This window comes from Hypanus sabinus, chromosome 21 (genome assembly GCF_030144855.1).
Source record: "Hypanus sabinus isolate sHypSab1 chromosome 21, sHypSab1.hap1, whole genome shotgun sequence".
Classification (NCBI taxonomy): domain Eukaryota; kingdom Metazoa; phylum Chordata; class Chondrichthyes; order Myliobatiformes; family Dasyatidae; genus Hypanus; species Hypanus sabinus.
In genome coordinates this window covers 15,638,734-15,660,571 of record NC_082726.1, presented here as the reverse complement: position 1 = coordinate 15,660,571, position 21,838 = coordinate 15,638,734, and the positions used below count along the sequence as shown (strand labels likewise).

Sequence of the window (21,838 nt, the reverse complement as noted above, 5' to 3'; positions counted from 1 at the left end):
TGGCATGCACTCCTCGGGCGTGGCTTTCTGATTGGGGTAACATCAAGCCGTTCCTCTGGGTAGTCCAACGGCCAGAGGGAGTGGACAACCAAGATTTGGAACGAACCCCAAGACGCCTGGCTTCAGAAGGACCAAAGGAGCGAAGCGACCATTTGATCCCGGCAGAGCTCGCCCAGCATCCGTCGCGGGGGATGTCACCGTTCCAGCCCCAGTTTGTTTAACCTCCGCCAGTCTATCTGGAACGGGAGGCAGAGACTGGAGTTGCTGCGGCCGAAGATCTCGTCCAACACTACAGGCTGAATTGGATCAGGGTAAGAGATTTTGCTGGCCTCTATACCCAGAAGGCGGAGACCCAGGAGAACCGAAGGGGAAGACGGGGACCCGCTTTGCGGCCTGGGCAACAGGTCTTGACTGTCCACTCCTGATTTGCCTCTCCGCTGGAGTCCAGAAAGCTGGCCCCTAAGTTCATTGGACCATTCAAAGTCCTGAGAGGAGTAAACCCGGTGGCTTACACCTTGCAGCTCCACAAGACCCGAAAGATCAATCGCCACCTTGCAAATCTTTAAATTAAAAACTGTCAGCACTAGCCCTTAGCCCCGCCGGCACCCAGGCTTATAGATGGTGAGAAGGCTTTTGGACTCACGAACTGTTCGGCGATATCTCGTGGACTAGGAGGGATTCGGTTCCGAGGAGAGCTGCTGGGGGCCACTATCACCACGTCTCCGAGCAGCCAGGGCCGTCAGGAGTTGGCCGAAGGGGAAGGGCTCCTGTTACGCCTTCCGAGGTAAGACGCTCTACCTCTCGGGCGTAAGGGCTCAGGACGGTCCCGCTAAACGGCAGTCATGCTCAGGGGCGCCAAGAATTGAGTATTTAGAGAGGACCTGGGCGGAGCTTCAGTGTTCAATCGTAAACCCGAACCAGAGATACCGTCTAGCGTTTTGTTTTGTGCTCAGTTCTCGACCCTAGCCTCGGACACTCCAGCATTTGGGTCCAAACCATCCTCATCAAGGATTCCCAGTATAATTGGTCCGCAGATGGTAGTGCAAGTGGAGCAGGAAGAAATGCTGAGGTAACAATGAGGGAATAACTGAGAGACAGCATGAAGAGTCGGAGAATGCGGCAGCACCTTGGGGAAAGGGGTGATATGCTTACGAATATACAGTGATATATGTACATACGTGCATGGTCAGCTCTGCCTGTGATGATGATGCTGGAGGAACTTAGCAGGCCAAGCAGCGTCTACGGAAAAGAGTAAACACTCTCTGGAAATGAGGAGTGTTTAATGTACTACACCGAAAGCCGTCAGAACTCCGCCTCCAGCCTAGGGTCAATCAAATATTGAAGGGCTAATATCAGCAGCTAAACATGTAGGTTACACACAGCAAGCCTCCCTCACCATATGAAAGGACATATGAATCCCGGTGGAGTTTTATGATAAACTGATGACTTGCCATTGGCAGTTTTAGTCGGGTGTCATCAGTAAAGTGTCCAGATCTACCAAATACAATGTTCACAGACGCCGTCTACTCCACCCACTTAAATTACTTTTTCCTTTGGTGGCAAGGGAGAAGGATGCTTGGCATTAGGGGTCAGTGATGCACCTTACAAGTGGGAGTGTGGAGCAAAGAGAGAGCAAGTATGCTCACTAAATTCCTCCCCAATATCAAAAAGCCTAACGTTTTTCATTAAGTCAAACGCGCACTTGTATGCATTGCCATGGCAGTGACATCCCAACAAACATTCTATGTTAAACTGTGTCTGTCTCAAAGATGTTTCCTTTGCACCTCGTAGGAACTGCATTCATCAATACACTGTATGCTGCATCATTTCTTCACAAGTGCCCGTTGTCATACTGATAAATTCTGCATAAGAAATTATTGAACCTACTATGTCCAAAATGTAAATGAGTAAGTATAACTTCTTCCCACTTTTATACCCATCTTCCAGCTAAGTTCCCACCATCCTCTGAATTACATATAAATGCTGTCCTTTCTTCAGCTTGTCCCAACTTCATTGTCACGGTGTTCGAATAGACTTTTTTAAATCACGGCTTTCACCTCCCCGTATGCAAAGGCACCCCCACATTTATACCCTTATTTTGAAGTGATTACTGGCTAGAATGTCTGCCACCTCATTTCTTTCAACACCAACATGGGTAGGGGGCTATAAAAACTGGATACACAAGCCCAAGCCCTGCAGCCTCAACAGACGTTGTCCAATCTTCAGAAGACTGTCCAGCCTACGATTTGAAACTTTGGAACGGAAACAGAAACACTTGAACGACAACGGAACCTCTTGACCATAGATATTGGCATTAAAGGGCGGGTGAACAGTTGTACCTAATAAAGTGATTGCTTGTCGTCTTTGTTTATCTACAGTCAGTGACCAATGTGCTTTAAAAAGAAGACATTTCATTCAGAACTGTGCATTTTATTCAGCGCTATTGTAGAGTGAATATCATGTCTTTCACCAGATGGGATCCGAACTGCAATTCAGGGAGCTGCTCTTTGGCATTGGGACAGGCAGCAGAGAAAGATCCGGGTAATGATTTTCCTTCTGGTAGACGGTAAGGTCAATACGAATGGATTTGTCTCCTTCCTTGAACTATTCACCATGACAGCACCTCTGGCTTGTCTCTGTCTCCGAGATGAGATTGCGAAACTGTGAGTAGAGGTTCTGGCAAGGACTTTGTTTGCCTCAAGACCTTTCTATCCCTCAGTTGACGTGTGTCCCTGCAACTTCCTGTGGCAGCAGACTCAATGGGTCTGGGAACCAGGGCCAGTACATCAAAGATCTGTCTAGTTCTACGTCCTTGTCCCTCCTCCGTTCTCAGCACTCGGTGTGTGTGCTCCACGGGTCTCGGCAGTGATGAAGCCAGAAGCCGGGAGCAAGACCTCTTGCACATTCTCCACCCAGCAGCCGCGTCAGGGCTTCTGCAGGACCTTGGTCAAGTGACACTCGGAGTGTTCTGGTCACTTCACGTGCAGGCTTTGGAGAGGGTGTAAAAGAAGCATATACAAAGGTCCCTTTCCCAGTCGCTTCCACAACTCCGGGATTCTCTCTCTCTCCGCCGCCTGCAGTTGACCTGCCCGCTACTTTATCCTGCGCGGGGTCCACGCTTTCAATCGCCGACATTCTCACGTCCTGCAAGGATCGGTAGAACGCTGGTCTACAGACCTCAGGACCCGCTGTCCCCAACACCGGCAGGCACGGGCGACTCCAGACCGCGACCCCTGCTACTGCCGACTCCAGCATTGACCGAGAACGCCTCCCGGTTGCCGCCGGAGCCCGTCTCCCGTCTTCCGCTCCTCCCTGCACCCCCACCACTCCGTAATCCCGTGTCTCGCCGGTCCCATCGCTCGGAGACTCCATCTTCCTCTCCTTCCCTGGACTCCCCAACTCTCCCCCTCTCCTCTAATACTACCAAACCTCTTCCCCCTCCCTCCGATCGCAGCTCTCATCCGTGCCGGTTTTCACCATTCCTCTGACCTTCCCCTCGAAGGGGTAGGACGTTCTGTCCTCAGTAAGGGCCTCACCTTTATCTCCCTGCGCCCACACCTCAGCGAGTTCCGTGCCCACCGTGGCGCTGAGCTGTTCTTCCGCCACCTCGGTCTCCGTGCCTACTTCTTAGGCGAGGACTCTCCATCGGCACCGCTGACCTTTTCCGGCGTCACCCTCCCCTTTCCCGATCTCTCTGTTCCTATCTCTGGAGTCAGCTTATCTCCTAATGTCTATTAAAAACCCAATGACTCTCACAGCTACTTGGATTATACCTCTTTCCGCCCTGTTACTTGTAAAAATGTCTTCCCTTTCCCGCAATTCCTCCGCCAGCGCCGCATCTGCCAACAGGATGAGGGTTTTTCATTCCAGAACGAAGGATATGTCTTCCTTCTCCAAAGAAAAGGGCTTCCCTTCCTCAACCACATCTCTTCCATTTCACACAACTCTGCTCTTACCCCATTGTCCCACCACCCCACCAGGGAGAGGGTTCCTCTAGTCCTCATCTACCACCCCACCAGCCTCCACCTCCAGCACATAATTCTCCATAACTTCTGCTATCTCCAATGGGATTCAGCCACCAAGCATACCTCCCCCCACCTTTTGCGTTCCACAGGGATCTCTCCCTACGCGACCCTCTTGTCCATTCATTCCTCCCCACTCATCTCCCTCCTGGCACTTATCCTTGTAAGCAGAACAAGTGCTACACTTGTCCCTAGACTTCCTCCCTCACTACCATTCAGGGCTCAAACAGTTCTTCTAGATGAGGTGACACTTCACCTGCGAGCCTGTTGGGGTCATCTACTGTACCGGTGCTCCTGGTGTGGCTTCTTGTATATCGGTAATTCTCAATGTAGACTGGGAGACCGCTTTGCTGAGTACCAACTCTAAATCCATCAGAAAAAGCAGGATCTCCCAGTGGCCACCCAATTTAATTCCACTTCCCATTCCAACATGTCCAGCCAAGGCCTGTCACAATGGGGCCACACTCAGGTTAGAAGAGCAACACCTTATATTCCATCTGGGTAGCCTCCAACCTGATGGCATAAACATTGCTTTCTAGAACTTCTGGTAATGCCCTCCCCCCCCCCACTTCTCTATTCCCCATTCCATTTTTCCTCTTTCACCATATCTTCTTGCCTGCCTATCACCTCCCTCTGGTGCTCCTCCCCCTTTTTCTTTCTTGTAAGGCCTTCTATCCTCTCTTATTAGATTGCCCCTTCTCCAGCCCTGTGTCTCTTTCACCAATCAACTTCCCGGCTCTTTACTTCACCCCTGCCTTCCCAGTTTCACCTATCACCTTGTGTTTCTCCCTCCCTTCCTTCCACCTTCTAATTGTGACTCCTCATCCTTTTTTCTCCAGTCCTGATGAAGGGTCTTGGCATGAAACATTGACTATACTCTTTTTCATAGATGCTGCCTGGATTACACCACTGGCTCTTTGAAGGTCCTCTATCTGTCTGTCCTTGGCCATATTGTGTGGTTCAGGATCCTCGTTTCTGCAAGTTGTCTTTGGTCTCTCACATTTCCTCCACCCTTCAGGGGTCCAACGAAGTGTCATCGTGCTGACGGAGTTGGCCTCTCTTCTCATCATGTACCCAATCCATGTCCAATGTTTCCTCATGATGATTGTGGCCATGACCTCTTGGTGACACTGAAGGAGTAGGGCATGGTTGAAGATCTTTCTTGGCCAGAAAATACAATGGATCTTCTGGAGGCTCATGGTGTGGAATGATGACAGCTTGGCAAAGTCATTCTCTGTCATGTGCCAGATTTCTGATGTGTACAAGTCTGTGGACAGAACACCGATCTGGTACAGCTTCACCTTGGCGTGGATGCTATACTTGGTTAATCCCCATACGTTGCTCATTGATCTGAAAGAGTCTGCACTTCATGTCATCCTTGTTCCCACCATTCTGCTGAATGATGCTGCCTGGATAGGTGAATCTGCCGGTGCTGGGCAAGTCAATGCCATATGCCTTGATGGGAAGAGGAGACTCTGAGGGTTATGGTCTCAGTCTTTCTCTAGCTGACTCCATCCAGCGTCCACTAAAGGTACACAAGCACGGAGTTTTCCCTTGCATGTGCTGGTATGTACGTGATAGTAATGCGAGATCATCCACTTAATGCCTCTCTGCTTATCATTCATTGTTTGCCTCATAACCCAGTCAGTCACCAGGTTAAATAATATTGCTGACATCACACAGCATTGCCTAACTCCTGTCTTGACTTCAAAACTCAAATTGCAGCTCAGCTGTGCGGGTGAAATTAGCATAGAAACTCTGGATAAACTGGAGAATTTTGGAAAGGATACAACATGATCTGAGAATTTACCAGAGGCTCTCCCTGTGGAGAGTCCACTAAATTCACACACAGTTGCCCCTGTCACTCTGCTTGATGTTATGATTATGTTATGTTATTATTATTATCTCTATGATGTTACACAGCATGAAGATCTGGTCAACACAGCCTTTGTTCTTCCTGAAGCCAGCTTGGTCTTTCCCCAAACACATATGGACAACATTTGCAATCCTTTGGACTTTGGCGAGAATCTTGCTGGTCACTGACAGAAGTGTGATGCCACACCAGTTGTTGCAATCATCTGGCGCTCCTTTCTTGGGGATCCTTACAGTGATTCCCTTTGTCCAGTTCTTTGGTACTTGTCCCCGTTCTCAGATTATAGTAAACAGTGATTGCAGGATGGCTACTAAAACTTTCGATTCAGATTGAACAGTTCGGCATTCAAATTGTCATGTCCTGGAGCTTTATTGGTCTTTAATGATTTAATTGCAGCAACAATCTCTTCTTTCTTGGGTGGATCTGTGTCGATGTCAAGGTCCTCTGCTGACTCCTGTATATCAGGTTTTTCATTTGGTGGTGGTGTATTCAGTAGTTTGCTGAAATACTCTGTCATGCTTCTTGCTCTTTTTCAGTTGTCAAAATCAGACCATTCTTATCTCTCATGGGACCACTGGATCTGGCCTGGAAATTTCTGCATACCAGATTTGAAACCTTGTTGATACTTTCCCGATCACCTCGACTGGCTGCTACTTCAGCGTCTTCCGAAAGGTTTACGATATACATTCTTATCCTTTCTTACAAGTCATTTCACTTTTTGTTTGTGTATGCTCATTGAAGTTTCACTTGAATTCATGTTGACATTTCATCTAAAAGTTTCTTCTAAGGCTGTCCATTTTCCTGCTGTATCCATATCTTGTTCTTTCCAGCTCTGTATCCTAGACAATCCTTGCTGCTATTCTTGAAGACTGAGACAATCCATTCCCACATTGTGTCTGCTGACACATCCTCGTCGAGTTCTTACAGGCCTGGTATTTGTTCTGAAGCTAAACAGTGAAGGCAGATCTCACACTGATATCCTTGAGCTTCTCAAAGCCAAAATGACATTGTACCTGTGGTCTGGTCCCAGAGCTTCTTCTCAGCTTGAGTTTCATCACTGCTATGACAAGGTGGTGATCACTCCCTGTCACAAACAGGAGAAAACCTGCCGATGCTGGAAGTTCAAGCTGAGGGGAATGGAGTGTTGGAACTGAGTCCCCGGTGACCACGGAACATGTAGCACAGGAGCAGGACTTCCAGCCCACTACGTCTGCCAATTAAACTGCACGCAGTCCACATCCATCTATTCCCTTCACAAACAAGAGAAAACCTGCAGATGCTGGAAATCCAAGCAACACACACAAAATGCTGGAGGAACTCAGCAGGCCAGGCAGCATCACTGGAAAAGAGTAAACAGTCAACATTTTGGCTGAGACTCTTCATCAGGACCGAAGAGAAAAGATGAGCAGTCAGAATAAGACGGTGCGACAGTAGGGGAGGGCAGGAAGAAATACAAGTTTGTAGATTATAGGTGAATCCGAGGGGTGGGGCGCGAGGGTGAAGTAAAGAGCTTGATAGTTGATTTGAAAGAAATAAAAGGGCTTGAGAAGAGGGAATCTGATAGGAGAGGACAGAAAGCCATGGAAGAAAGGGAAGAGGGAGGAGCACCAGAGGGAGGTCATGGGCAGGGAAGATAAGGTGAGAGAGGTAAAAGGGAATGGGGAATGGCAAAAGAGACGGGGAGGGGGTCCTTCTCCTGAAGGTTGAGGATTCGATGTTCATGCCATCAGGTTGGAGGCTACCCAGCCGGTATATAAGGTGTTGTTCCTCCAACCTGAGTTTGGATTCATTTTGCCAGTAGAGGAGGCCATGGACAGACATGTCAGAACGGGAATGGGAAGTGGAATTAAAATGTGTGGCCACTGGGAGATCCTGCTTTCTCTGGCGGCTGGAGCACAGGTGCTTGACCAGATGTTCTCCTAATCTACTTTGGGTCTCAGCGATATACAGAAGGCCACACTGGCAACATGGGATACAGTAGACGACCCCAACAGACTCACAGGTGAAGTGTCACCTCACCTGGAAAGCCTGTTTGGGGCCCTGGATGCTAGTGAGGGAGGAGGTGTAGGGGCAGGTAAGGCACTTGCTCCACTTGTGGGGAGAGATAAGTGGCCAAGGGAATGATCAAGAACACTAGGTGTTCTTGTACATCAGTCAATGAAAGCAAGCATGCAGGTACAGCAGACAGTGAAGAAAGCTAATGGCATGCTGGCCTTTATAACAAGAGGAATTGAGTATTGGAGTAAAGAGGTCCTTCTGCAGCTGTACAGGGCCCTGGTGAGACCCCACCTGGAGTATGGGGAGAGGGCAGGAACAAGGTGTATGATCAGCCATGATCACAGTGAATGACGGTGCTGGCTAGAAGGGCCGAATGGCCTACTCCTGGCTATTGTCTATCCCTGGAGAAAGCGGGAAGTGGTGGGGGGGAGGGGAAGATGTGCTTGGTGGTGGGTCGCGTTGGAGATGGCGGAAGTTACGGAGATTATGTGCAGACACGGAGGCTGGTGGGGTTGTAAATGAGAACAAGACGAACCCTATCCCTGGTGGGGTGACAGCAGGTCGGGTTGAGGGCAGATCTGCGCGAAATGGAAGATCACTTCCTGTACCTGCTCCACTTGTCACCCCTACATCCTGAAAGGATCGTGTCCAAATGCCATTGGCCGTCAAATGGTCAAGCTGGTCCTTGTCGCGTCCGTTGGGTGAGCACGATGTGGGTCTGTGGACTGAACGGTACGGAAAGTGAGTCCCTCGCACTTGATCACGGCACAGAATTCCACCATTGCTGTTCACCGTTCCACAGGTCATTGAGCCTCCAGACCATTCATTCTTGTAAATTTAAGTAAACCATTCCAGGTTGTACGTGTAAAAACGTGGATTTCCACGTCATCACGATACCACGCCTCTTTTAAATTAAACATGAAGTTAGATCCCCCCCCCCCTCCCTCCGGACTTCCGTGTCTTTCTTTGAATTAGTTTAGTGATTTGAAGTTACGAAAAGTAATATTGGTGACAAGGTATTTCTTTAAAATTGAACCCGAGATGGCTACCTACCCTTTCAAGCACGGCGAGATTTTTTGAAGCAAAAAGGAAGTGAGCACGGGCTTCTGGTTCGGAAGGGAGGACGCGATCGAGTTTTTAAAACAAGGCAGAAAACTGAAGGATTCACGGGTTCGCAAAGAGAAGGAAGATTCATAAGGCGTGAGTACCAGGTCATAATAATCATATAGGAAATGGCTGGTTATACTGGAAAAATTGACTCATTTGATGACACAAAAGATCACACTGCAGTCTGGGTACTGAGCTAATTCAGCAGTATTTGAAAGCAAATGAAATAGCTAATGAGACACGAGTTCTAATTTTGCTGAGTGTGTTGGGTTTAAAGGCTTACGGTTCGCTTCAAAGTTTGATTGCTCCAACCAAAGCAGTAAATGGCTGCAAAGGAGACACCAGGATGGTGTGTTGTCGCCCTGGTGCAAGTTTCGGGAGGCATCGGAGCGGATGCAGGATGTTTTCAAGGGAAAGGGTGAACAGCCTGAGATTGCTGTGCACAGATGGCATTGGCAGAGGAGGAGGCCGTAAGCAGTGAGTATGGAGAGTTCGGCAAGAGGACCTCCAGGAGCTAACCTCCGGAATACTCCCGGTGCCAAAGGCCAGTGCAGGTAGGAATGGAATGATAGCACGAATGAATACGTGAGTGGCTGAGGAGACAGTGCTGGGACCAGTGTTATAAATTCTTGGATCTTTGGAACCATTTCCGGGGAAGGGATGACTTGTACAAAGGGGGACGGGCTGCACGTGACCTGGAGGGGGAACTAATATCCTGGTTGGGAGGTTTGCCAATGGTGATCACGAGGGTTTAAACAAGTTTTGCAGGGGGCAGGGAACCCGAGCCCCTGGTCCGGAAGCCAAGGATCGGACCAGAATGTAGAGGCCAGGTGACAGTTGGGGAACAGAGACCAAAACTCCTTAGCTTTCAGAAGAACTATAGATAAGGATAGTTTTAAATTGCAGGAGAATGTTAAGTTGGAGTATGGGAAATTACAAGGTCATTTGGCAGGAACTAAGAAGACTTACTTGGGAACACCTTCTCTCTAGCAAGTCCACATCAAATATAAGGAGGATTTTCAGACAGACAGACATACTTTATTGATCCCGAGGGAAATTGGGTTTAGTTACAGCCGCACCAACCAAGAATAGTGAAGAAATATAGCAATATAAAACCATAAATAATTAAATAATAATAAGTTAATCATGCCAAGTGGAAATAAGTCCAGGACCAGCCTATTGGCTCAGAGTGTCTGACACTCTGAGGGAGGAGTTGTAAAGTTTGATGGCCACAGGTAGGAATGACTTCCTATGACGCTCAGTGTTACATCTCGGTGGAATGAGTCTCTGGCTGAATGTGCTCCTGTGCCTAACCAGTACATTATGGAGTGGATGGGAGACATTGTCCATGATGGCATGCAACTTGGACAGCATCTTCTTTTCAGACACCACCGTCAGAGAGTCCAGTTCCACCCCCACAACATCACTGGCCTTACGAATGAGTTTGTTGATTCTGTTGGTGTCTGCTACCCTCAGCCTGCTACCCCAGCACACAACAGCAAACATGATAGCACCGGCCATCACAGCCTCGTAGAACATCCTCAGCATCGTCCGGCAGATGTTAAAGGACCTCAGTCTCCTCAGGAAGTAGAGACGACTCTGACCCTTCTTGTAGACAGCCTCAGTGTTCTTTGACCAGTCCAGTTTATTGTCAATTCATATCCCCAGGTATTTGTAATCCTCCACTATGTCCACACTGACCCCTTGGATGGAAACAGGGGTCACCGGTGCCTTAGCCCTCCTCAGGTCCACCACCAGCAACTTAGTCTTTTTCACATTAAGCTGCAGATGATTCTGCTCGCACCATGTGGCAAAATTTCCCACCGTAGCCCTGTATCCACCTCATCTCCCTTGCTGATGCATCCAACTATGGCAGAGTCATCAGAAAACTGATTTTAAAAGATGAATTTCACAGAGGAGAGGAAAGGTATGTTCCTATTAGAAGGAACTATGGAGATGGAACAGTAAGAGAACCTTGGATGTCCAGAGAAGTGATGAATTTGGTCAAGAAGAAAAAGGAAAAGTATGTAAAGCTTCAGAAGTTATGATCAAATGAAGTACATGAGCATTCTAAAGAAACCAAACAAGAACTCAAGAAGGGAATTGAGAAAACCAGGAAAGGCTATAAAAAGTCCTTAGCAAGTGGGATTAAGGTGAATCCCAAGACATTCTATACATCAAGAGCAAAGAGGATAAGTAGGGAGAGGGTGGGCCATTCAAGGATAAAGAGGGTGCGTTTACTTGGTTGCAGAGAATGTGAGTGATGTCCTTAAATGAGTATTTTACTTCAGTATTTACCAAAGAGAAGGATATGGAGGACCAGGAGGTCAGTGTCATGTGCATAAATATGTTAGGGGCCAAGGAGGAGGAAGTGTTGGGCCTCCTAATGAGTATTAAAATAGATAAGTCCCCAGAGCCTGGTGGGGTTTACTCCAAGTTATTGAGGGAGACAAAAGACAAGGTTACTAGGGCTCGAGGAAATCTGCAGATGCTGGAAATTCAAGCAACACACACAAAATGCTGGTGGAACACAGCAGGCCAGGCAGCATCTATAAGGAGAATCACTGTTGACGTTTCAGGCCGAGACCCTTCGTCAGGACTAACTGAAAGGAAAGATAGTTAAGAGATATGAAAGTATTGGGAGGAGGGGGAAATGCAAAATGATAAGAGAAAGACCAGAGGGGGTGGGATGAAGCTAAGAGCTGGAAAGGTGATTGGCGAAAGTGATACAGAGCTGGAGAAGGGAAAGGATCATGGGACGGGAGGCCTCAGGAGAAAGCAAGGGGGAGGGGAAGCACCAGAGGGAGATGGAGAAGAAGAAAGGAGTGATTGTGAGAGGGGCAGAGAGAGAAAAGGGGGGAAATAATAAATAAATAACTAGATAAGGGATGGAATAAGGAATTCCCATTCTGATATGTCTATCCATGGCCTCCTCTACTGTCAAGATGAAGCCACACTCAGGTTGGAGGGACAACACCTGAATATTCCATCTGGGTAGCCTCCAACCTGATGCATGAACATTGACTTCTCTAATCTCTGTTAATGCCCCTCCTCCCCTTCTTACCCCACCCCTTATTTATTTATTTGTTAATTACTCCTCTCCCCCCCTTTTCTTTCTCTCTCCTTTTCTCTTTTTTCTCTCTCTGCCCCTCTCACAATCACTCCTTGCCTGTTTTCCATCTCCCTCTGGTGCTTCCCTCCCCCTTTCTTTCTCCCTAGGCCTCCCGTCCCATGATCCTTTCCCTTCTCCAGCTCTGTATCCTAGTAAGCAGCTTCATGTGTGGCCCCTTGTCAAAGGCCAAATATACAACATCCACTGCATCCCCTTTATCTATCCTACTTGTAATCTCCTCAAAGAATCCCAACAGGTTTGTCAGGTAAGATATTCCCTTAAGAAATCCAGGCTGACATGTCTTATCTTGTCCAGTGTCAACAAGTATTCCATAATCTCATACTTAACAATTGACACTAACTTCTTCCCAACCACAGAGGTGAGGTTAACTGGTCTATAATTTCCTTTCTGCTGCCTTCCTCCTTTCTTAGAGTGGAATGACATTTGCAATTTTCCGGCACCATGCCAGAGTCCGATAATTTTTGAAAGATCATTACTATTGCCTCCACAACCTCTACCACTACCTCTTTCTGAACCCTAGTGTGCAGTTCATCAGGTCCGGGTGACTTGTGTATCTTCAGGTCTTTCAGCTTTTTAAGCACCTTCTCTTATAACAGTAACTGCACCCACTTCTCTTCCTTCACACATTACAACATCAGGCATACTGCTAGTGTCTTCCACAGTGAAGACTGATGCAAAATACTCATTACACCTGCCATCTCATTGTCCCCCATTATTATTTCTCCTGCCTCATTTTCTTGCGGTTCTATATCCACTCTCATCTTTCTTTTGTTTTTAAATATTTGAAAAAGCTTTTACTGTCCACTGTGATATTGTTTGTTAACTTGCTTTTGTATTTCATCTTTTCCCTCCTAATGATTCTTTTAGTTGCTCACTGTAGGTTTTTAAAAGCTTCCCAATCTCTGTTTTCCTGCTAATTTTTGCATTGTTGTATGCCCTCCCTTTTGCTTTTAAGTTAGCTTTGACTTCCTATGTCAGCCACGGTTGTACTATTTTGCCATTTGAGTATTTCTTTGCTTTTGGAATACACATGACCTGCACCTTCCTCATTTTTCCCAGAAACTCAAGCCATTGCTGCTCCACTATCATCCTTGCTGGCTTTTCCCTCCAATTTACTTTGGCCGACTCCTGTCTCATTGCACTGTAATTTCCTTTACTCCACTGAAATACTGCTACATCAGACGTTACTTTTCTCCCTATCAAATTTCAAGTTGAACTCAATCATATTGTGGCACTGTCTCCTAAGGGTTCTTTTACCTTAAGCTCCCTAATCACCTCTGGTTCATTACATAACACCCAATCCAGTACAGCTGATCCCCAGGCCTAGTAGGCTCAATGACAAACTGCTCTAAAAAGCCGTCTCGTGAACATTCAACAAACTCACTCTCTTGAGATCCACCTAATTTTCCCAATCGACCTGCATGTTGAAATTTCCCTTGACTATCATAATATTGTCTTTTTGACACTTTTTTTCTATTTGCCATTGTAATCAGTTGTCCACATCCCAGCTACTGTAGGGAAGCCCTGTATACAACTGCCATCAAGGTCTTTTTGCCCTTGCAGTTTCTTAACTCAACCCACAAGGATTCAAATTAAAACACAAAATGCTGGCAGAAATCAGCAGGCCAGACAGCATCTATGAGAGGAGGTAGTGACGAGGTTTCGGCCCGAAACGTCGTCACTACCTCCTCCCATAGATGCTGTCTGGCCTGCTGAGTTCTGCCAGCATTTTGTGTTTTTGTTTATTTCCAGCATCTGCAGATTCACTTGTGTTGTCACAAGGGTTCAACGTCTTCCAATCCTATGTCCCCCTATGCCAACCTTCCTATCCCTCTGATACAAAGCGTAACTTCAAACATTCAGCTCCCAGCTACAACCGTCCGTCAGCCAGGATTCAGTGATGGCCAAAACATCATACCTGACAATCTGTAATCATGTAACAAGATCATCCACTTTGTTTCTTGTACTCCGCGCATTGAGATATAACACTTTGAGTATGGTATTGGCCATCCTTTTTGATTCTGCATTCCTAATACATTGATATTCACCCTGCTGGCTGCAATTATGCCCTATCATCTGTCAGCCTTTTCTAACACACTGCACGCTATCTTTGCTTTTTTATCATCCGTCCTTTCCTGAGTCCCTTCACTCCAGTTCCCTCCCCCTTGCCAAACAGTCTCTAACAGCTCTGACAAACCTGCCCGTGAGAATATTGGTTCCCCTCGAGTTCAAGTGCAACCCATCATTTTTGAACAGGTCATACCTCCCCCGGGAGAGATCCCAATGATCCAAGAATCTGAATCCCTTCCCCCCGCACCAGCTTCTCGGCTGCTCATTAATCTGCCAAATCATCCTATTTCTACCCTCTCTGGCGTGTGGCACAGGCAGTGATCCAGAAATTACTACTCAGAAGGTCCTGCTACTCAGCTTTCTACCTAGCTCTCTAAATTCTCTTTTCAGGAACTCTTTGCTTTTCCTTCCTTTGCCAGTGGCATCAATATGTACCAGGACATCTGGGTGCTCTCAGTTCCCCGCCAAAATACCGTGGACACAATCCAAGACGTTGCTGACCCTGGCACCTGGGAGGCAACATACCATTTGGGTGTCCTGTTCAAGTCCACAGAATCTCCGGTCTGTTTCCCTGACTATTGAGATCCCTATAACTACTGCTCCCATCTTCTCCCTCTTTCCCTCCTGCACCATGGACCCATGCTCAGTGCCAGTAACCCAGACTCCATGGCATTATCTCCTGCAACAGTAGCCAGGACGGTATACTTATTAATGAGGGGGGTGGCCACTGCACAAACAGCACATTCACATTTCCATTTTTCCGGACAGTCACCCAGCTCCTGCAACTTTGGGGTGACTACTTCCGTTAACTGTGATCGATTATCTCCTCCCTCTCCCATACAGGGTCGTCCAGCTGCTGCTCCATATCCCTAACACGGTCTTCCAGGATCTGCAGCTGGATGCATTCAGAGGCGCTTTGTTGGGTGCCTCCTGCACCTAACGAAGTGGCGTCTGACTGTAGGTTTGTGGTTTTCTGCTGCTGTAGCCTAACCACTTCAAGGTTTGGTGTGTTGTGAGTTCAGAGATGCTCTTCTGCACACAACTGTTGTAATTCATAGTGGATTTTTTGCTTCATTCTCTGTCAACTCCAGAGACTGCTGTGTGTGACAATCCCAGGAGCTTAAGTTTCTAAGATGCTACTCAAAGCACCCAATCTGGCACCAATTATCATTCCACTGTCAAAGTCAATTAAATCAAATTTTTTCCACATGCAGATGTTTTGTCTGTACAACAATTGAAATTCTTGACCACGTCTGCATACTTTTATGCATTGAGTTGCTGCCATATGATTGGCCGATTAGATATTTGAATTAACAAGTAGATGTACATGTGTACCTAATAAACTGGCCTCTCAGCGTATGTATTATGCTTTGGGGATAAGGACGTGAACAATACTTCCAAGACAGGTTTGCTTGCTTTTATTACTGATGTGACATTTGCTGTTCTTTCCCTCTGTAATTAAAACTGACTTGCATCCATAAATCATGTCCAGTGTAGGCGGAAAGTTGGAGAACTACAGCATGCCAATGGGTGTGAGAGAAAATGTCTCAAAGGGACTGAAACTGATGGGCTTGTTCAGTGAGCAAGGACTCAATGGACTGAATGGTCTCTCTTATGTTGTAAGGAAATATGATACAAATATATAAAAGATCAAGAATGTTACAGTTGTTGGAATTCATTGTTTTCCTGTAATTCAGATGTCTGAGTTGAAGAATGCCGTTCTAATCAAGCCCTCACTGAGCGAGACCCAGGTGGTGGAGCTGGTAGGACAATTGTATCGTCTGAAGGTCTCAGAGGTCCAGCCACTGCCCAGCTATGATGACCAGAACTTTCACATCCAGGTAGCTGAGACCCAAGTAAGCAGGAATCACAGGAGGAGCTACGTCCTCAAAGTCCTGAACACGACCGACAGCCAAGATGTAGATTTGGTGGAAGTACAAACACGAGTCTTGATGTTCTTGAAGCAGAAAGGTTTTCCCACCCCCACACCCATCCCAACCACTGATGGCAGGATTATGTCGCTGGAGACGATTAGTGAGTATCAATTATTGGTTCTTGTATATTGAGCCTGTTTATTCATCATTTGTCCCTTAGATTAAAATTTGCCTTATTTATCTAATTGTCCATGTTTTCATAATTCACTGAAACTCATTGGAAACAGAGGTTTGTCAGACTAATCTAACCAAAGACCATGCTCTATATTTTGCAGAATCTGGTCAAGAATATAAGACCCATATGGTCCGCTTGTTCACCTATTTACCGGGAATTCCACTGCAGCAGATTCCTGCAGGCCCACTGACCTTGTACAAGGTCGGGCAAACTCTCGCTCAGATTAATAAGGTTCTCAAAGTAAGTCCATGTATTCTGTCCAGACATCTAAGTAAGCTGTGTTTTGCCTTTAATATCAGTACAGGTATGATCAAAGCGCCATCCTGTGGTAACAAATCAGATTTACTTTAAATCTCCAGCTTGAAATGATTGCATTTTAAAACAATTTGTTGAAAAGTCATCTTTATTATTTTGGGTCACTCAGCATCACAGATATGATGCCAAATATTAAGCAGCAAAATGAAATTGTAGAAACAGTCAGCAGGTCAGGCAGCAGGTGTGGAGAGAGAAACAAAGTTATTGCTTTATATTTGTCATTTATCGAGATAGAGTGAAAAGCTTTTGGTTGGTGTGTCATCCAGCCAGACCAGTACACTGAGGTGTAAGGAGAAAGCAGAATGTAAAATACAGCGTTTCACTCTCAGGAAGAACAGGGCAGGTAGACAATAAAGTGCTGGGGCCACAGCAAGGTCGACTGAGAGATCAATCCTTACCGAGTTACAGGTCAGTCCAAGAGACGGAGAGTGGCTGAGAAACTGTCCTGGAGTCTGCTGGGACATGCTTTCAGGATTTTGCATCTTCCACCCAAATGTAGAGAGGGGAAGAAAGAATGACCAGGCTGGGAGGACCCTGTTCTTAGTGATTTTTTTTAAATACATAAATGATTTGGATAAGGAAGTGCAAGTGCTGGAGGTGATGGAAGAGGCAGACACATTAGGCCACATTGACTCTGAAATTAATAGGCACGTGGATGAAAATAGTGAGATATGTAGGAGCGAAGGGTTAGATTCATCTTGGTAGGTTAAGAGGTCAGAACGACGTCGTGGACCAAAGGATCTGTCCCGCCCTGCAATGTTGGATGTTCTGTTTCCTGAGGCAGTGGGAAAATTAGCCAGAGTGAAGAGGGGAAAGCTGCAATGACTCCCAGCTGATTACCATTTTTTCAAATGATTGAAACTTTTAGTGCTTTTGATATTTCAATTCTTTTTCTTTTTCTCGGAGAGAAATGTCAAATTAATTCCAATCCGCAATTTGAAATCCACCAGTCACCCTTTAAAGACCACTATAAGCTTCCTAAATGAGTGACTCTAGAGAACAAGCTACCTTTGGGAGAAAGGACTAGCTAATAGAAGATGAAGTTGGGACGGTTGTTTTGAACCTCTGGCTGTGTAGGATGAGTTAACCTCACAGTTCCAGTTGCTTAAAGTGCAGCGATCTGTTCATTTTGACTAACGTGAGTGATCGGTCTCCCACAACTATAATAAATGCTGTTAGTACTCCACTTTGGGATGTTGGTGCTAAATTTGTGTAGAAAAGCAGAATTTTGTGGCAATTATCTTGAAGAAAGTTAATTTGCTGGTGGTGGGTGAGTGTAATGGACTTGTCTAATTATTAGGAATTCCAACATCCCAAACTGAAGAGTCTACAGAGAGATTCCTTCATCTGGAAACTTACGAACATTCACCAGCTGAAAGAGTACCTATACATACTGAAGGACAGTGATCGCAAAGTTATGGAGCAAATTATTCAGCAAATTCTAGAGAAGGTGCTTCCAAATATCAGCAACTTTCATGAAAGTAAGTGCCTCTCTATCAGTCATTAGGTTTGCGGGGGGGGGGGGGGGCAATTTGAGCAGTTGTGAAAATGGGTCAATGGGCCAAGTACACCAACTTCACCTTCTGACCACTGAACAATGAAATGAAATAGGTGCTTAAACATCCATCCAGTAGAACCCATCCAGAGTCCCAGACTGTGAGTCTGTGTAATTCATTGCCACAGGCAGCAGTGGAAGCCAAGTCATTGGGTAAATTTAATTAAGGACATCAAGGTTACAGGGAGAAGGCAGGAGAATGGGATTGAGAGGGAAAGTAAATCAGCCATGATGGAATAACAGTAGACTCGATGGGCTAAATGTTCTAATTCTGATCCTTTGTCTTACGATCTTATGGGCTTGTACAGCAGGGAAGCAAATCCTCCAGCCCAACTCGTCCATGCCAGGAAAATGCCATCTAACCTAGAACCATTTGCACACATTCTGCCCCTATCCCTCTGAACCGTTCCTATCTGCGTATCAGTCCAAATGTCCATTAAATGTTATTAACCTTTACCCCTTCCACTGGTCACTCATTCCATAATCACACCTCCCTTTATGTGAAGAAATTGCCCTTTTAAAATACTTCCCCTCTCAGAATACTCTACATTCACCTTGGCAATGCCCCTCAAGATTATATCCACCTCTGTTGGTCCAACTCAGCCACCTGGAATAAAGCCCCGGTCTGCCCAGCTTCCCTCAACAACTCAGGACCTTGAATCCTGGCAACATTCTCATAAATCACCTTTGCATTTCTTTCACCTTCTGATAACAGGGTGACTATGACTGTGCACAATTCTCCAAGTGCAGCCTCACAAATGCGTTCACTGCAACTGTCCCTCACGCGCAGGAGTGTATGTTGCCTTTAGTGACGGATGATACAATTGTACAACATTTGTGTCTCGAACAGGCATCAATCATGGAGACTTCAGTCACACCAACGTTCTAGTGCATCCTCGTCATTCATCAGCTGATCGCTCCAACCCAGGTCACCTGAAACAGGAGTTGGACATCTCTGGCATTCTTGACTTCAGTGACATGAACTGTGGTTACTGTGTGTGTGACCTGGCCATATGCATAATGTACATGATGCTGGACAACAACGATCCCATGCATGTGGGGGGCCACATTCTCGCCGGCTTTGAAAGTGAGATATCTTTATCTCCCCAGGAGAGGGATGCCTTGTATTTGCTGGTTCTTGGCAGGTTTGCTCAGTCGCTGGTTATGGGAAGATACATAGTCCAGTTTTACCCAGATAATGAGGAATACCTTATGACCACATCAAGAACTGGTTGGATGCTTTTGCATCAGCTCTGGGAACTGGGTGAAGAAGCAGTGCAGAAAGTTTGGTTTGAGACAGCTGACTCCTATCTCACTCCATGACCTCCCCAGTGGAACTGAGGTGACCCAGGCACAACAGCTTCTCATAAAATATCCATGTATTTAAGGGAGAAATTACTAAATTGCAATCATTAAGCATGTCCACCAACTGAATGGTCCATTCATGTTTAAATAGATCTTTAAACCATCATGCTTGACCAGATATGAAATGGTGTATCAACCCTCTGGGGCGTGAGACTTGGTTAATAGTCTCACTATCCTGAGTCCAATTGTCCTAGAGATAGTGTAGAGAAGCTCATGGGTTAATCTTCAAACCACGTGCCATTGCTGATGACAGTATAGGTGATGTTTTGGTGTGGGTTAGGGTTTGTTGAAATTCCACCAACATTCCTCTGCACTCTGATTTCTGGTATCTCGAGCCAAGCTACTTCCACTATCAGTAGCTGAACTGTCACCCGAGGACCTGGTGTGAAATGGTCACTGTCAGCACAGGGTGCTCACTCTGTGCCGTAGGTTGGGGAGAATCAGCTCCTTGATCGTCCATTCCCCTCAGTTTTTCCTTCCTCGGGTAATTTCAGATTTCATTCATCTCCTGCTTCTGCTCCACCTAGCACCTCTTGGCTCTCAGCCTTTGCCAGTCTCTTCCACCAAGCCCCATCCCCATTTCCTCAGTCACCTCTGCCCCCTTCCATCCAGCCCACTTGGCAAGTTCAAACTTCATCGCGACTTTTCCCGGTTCCAGCATGAAACGTTAACTTGTTTTCCATCTCCACTCTGGTATCTCCAGCTTTTTTCAAAAATGTTTTTCTTTCTGTAGCATTCAATTATAGCAATATGGTGATCGGATGGTTGTGGATGTGGCACAGGTGTGGATAGGGTAAGAGGGCCGACGTAACCCTGGCGCAGATAATATGAAGGATCAGTGGATATGGTGATGGGGCAGATTTAGCATATCTACTGTCTAGTGATGTGGTGGAAATGGCACTGTGGGGGGTATGTGCGATTATGGACAGAGAGTGCTATGGCACCTCTGCTGTCACCACACAAAACCCTGAAAGGTTTGGAATTTTAAATCTATTAAAACATCGGCTGTGTATACCTTTTATGCTGTAATATCTGTACCCATGACTATTAATACATCTGATCAGCAATATTGGACGTCGTCTTTTCTTTCATTTGAGATTAGGACATGGTGGCTGCTGCAAGGAAGAATTCCAAGAAAGTGCTTGTTATTCAAAGTTGCCCTAACGTGCCCCAGTTACTGTCAGAAGAGGCACAAAAATGGAGTGATTGTATTACTAGGGAATGATTGTAATGGAGGCAAAATGAGAAAGGGAAGATTTGTGGAACATGTGGATATGTGGAACAACGGAGGGTGTGTGGTGGGTGAATTGCTGTTCCATAGAGCTGGTGGAGACATCTGGTCTGAATGCCCTGTTCTCATTCAGTAACCACTCTGTGATTCTGTAATCAAAGAGGAGATGACAACCAGAGAACGTACTCTCTTCTCAATCCGATCTTTCGTATCAAATCACTAGAACTGATAGAATTTTAAAATCTGGTTTTCCAAACAATGAGACAGTATGTTTTTAATACTCTTACTGTGCATCATTTTAATTCAGATTTATTTTTTCATTTTAAAGATGTTGCACATCTACATTTCAGTAAACCCGGCAAATTTCAAGGGAATGCAGTAGCAGACAGAGATGAGATTAAAGAGGGTACAAGATCTGAGCTCCCGGTGAACGATGGGAACACCAGGCCAGTGAGTGGGAATTGCAAACGTCAGGAGAGCTAGATACCAAACCACTAGGATTCCCAAATCATCAGACAGCGCATTATCCAAGTTTTACTGCAATACATTACCCCACCAGCTAATGGATTTGGGATTCAGCTGAACAATCAGTGAAATATGGAGGAGGGGAGGAGGCTGCCATTAAATTATGGCTGGCCTGCATTTCACCCTTGTTTGCTTGCCTTTCCTCATATCCCTTGAATTCCTTACCCAGTGAAGATTCACTGCTAATGGTGAAGAGTCCGTCACAGGCACAAGCCTCCCCATAGGACATCTTCAATAGGCAGTGTGTCTTCCCCCTGCTAACAGATTTCTGAATGGTCCATGAACACCACCTCGCTTTTTATCTTTTGCACTATTTATTGTATCTTATAAAAAAGTGTTATGCCTGCACTGTACTGCTGCCACAAAACAACGAATTTCTCAGCCGATGTCAGTGGCAATAAACCTGGTTTCGAGTCTGTAACCTGCAACATTAACTCCGCTTCTCTCCCTTCAGATGCTGCCCCTCCTGCTGAGTCTTTCCAGCATTTTCCCTTGCATTCAGATTTCCAACTTCTTCAGTTTGGATTCTCAGAAG

General features: G+C 46.2%; 1 protein-coding gene and 1 long non-coding RNA gene across 10 annotated transcripts in view; one reads left to right on the top strand and one right to left on the bottom strand.

The window, feature by feature from the left end:
- The window catches only part of LOC132378817 (uncharacterized), a 42,032-nt gene that overhangs the window by 8,346 nt on the left and 11,848 nt on the right, over window positions 1–21,838 (bottom strand). For 7 of the 8 annotated variants that reach the window (XR_009507198.1, XR_009507194.1, XR_009507191.1 and 4 more), the window contains 2 exons: window positions 8,502–8,618; window positions 1,179–7,234 (listed from right to left, as the gene is read on the bottom strand). This is a non-coding gene — a long non-coding RNA (uncharacterized LOC132378817). The remainder of the gene's footprint in view (window positions 1–1,178; window positions 7,235–8,501; window positions 8,619–21,838) is intronic. The other variant, XR_009507195.1, reaches the window with a different exon arrangement.
- LOC132378816 (hydroxylysine kinase-like) lies at window positions 8,822–20,616 on the top strand. 2 transcript variants are annotated; one of them, XM_059946040.1, is made up of 5 exons: window positions 8,822–9,093; window positions 15,901–16,237; window positions 16,413–16,552; window positions 17,928–18,108; window positions 19,033–20,616. In XM_059946040.1, exons 2-5 carry the CDS (start codon window positions 15,901–15,903, stop codon window positions 19,503–19,505), a joined length of 1,131 nt encoding a protein of 376 aa, XP_059802023.1. In that variant the 5' UTR covers window positions 8,822–9,093; the 3' UTR covers window positions 19,506–20,616. The 2 variants fall into 2 exon arrangements, with proteins under 2 accessions (XP_059802023.1, XP_059802024.1); XM_059946041.1 differs by lacking the exon at window positions 8,822–9,093 and adding an exon at window positions 9,175–9,554.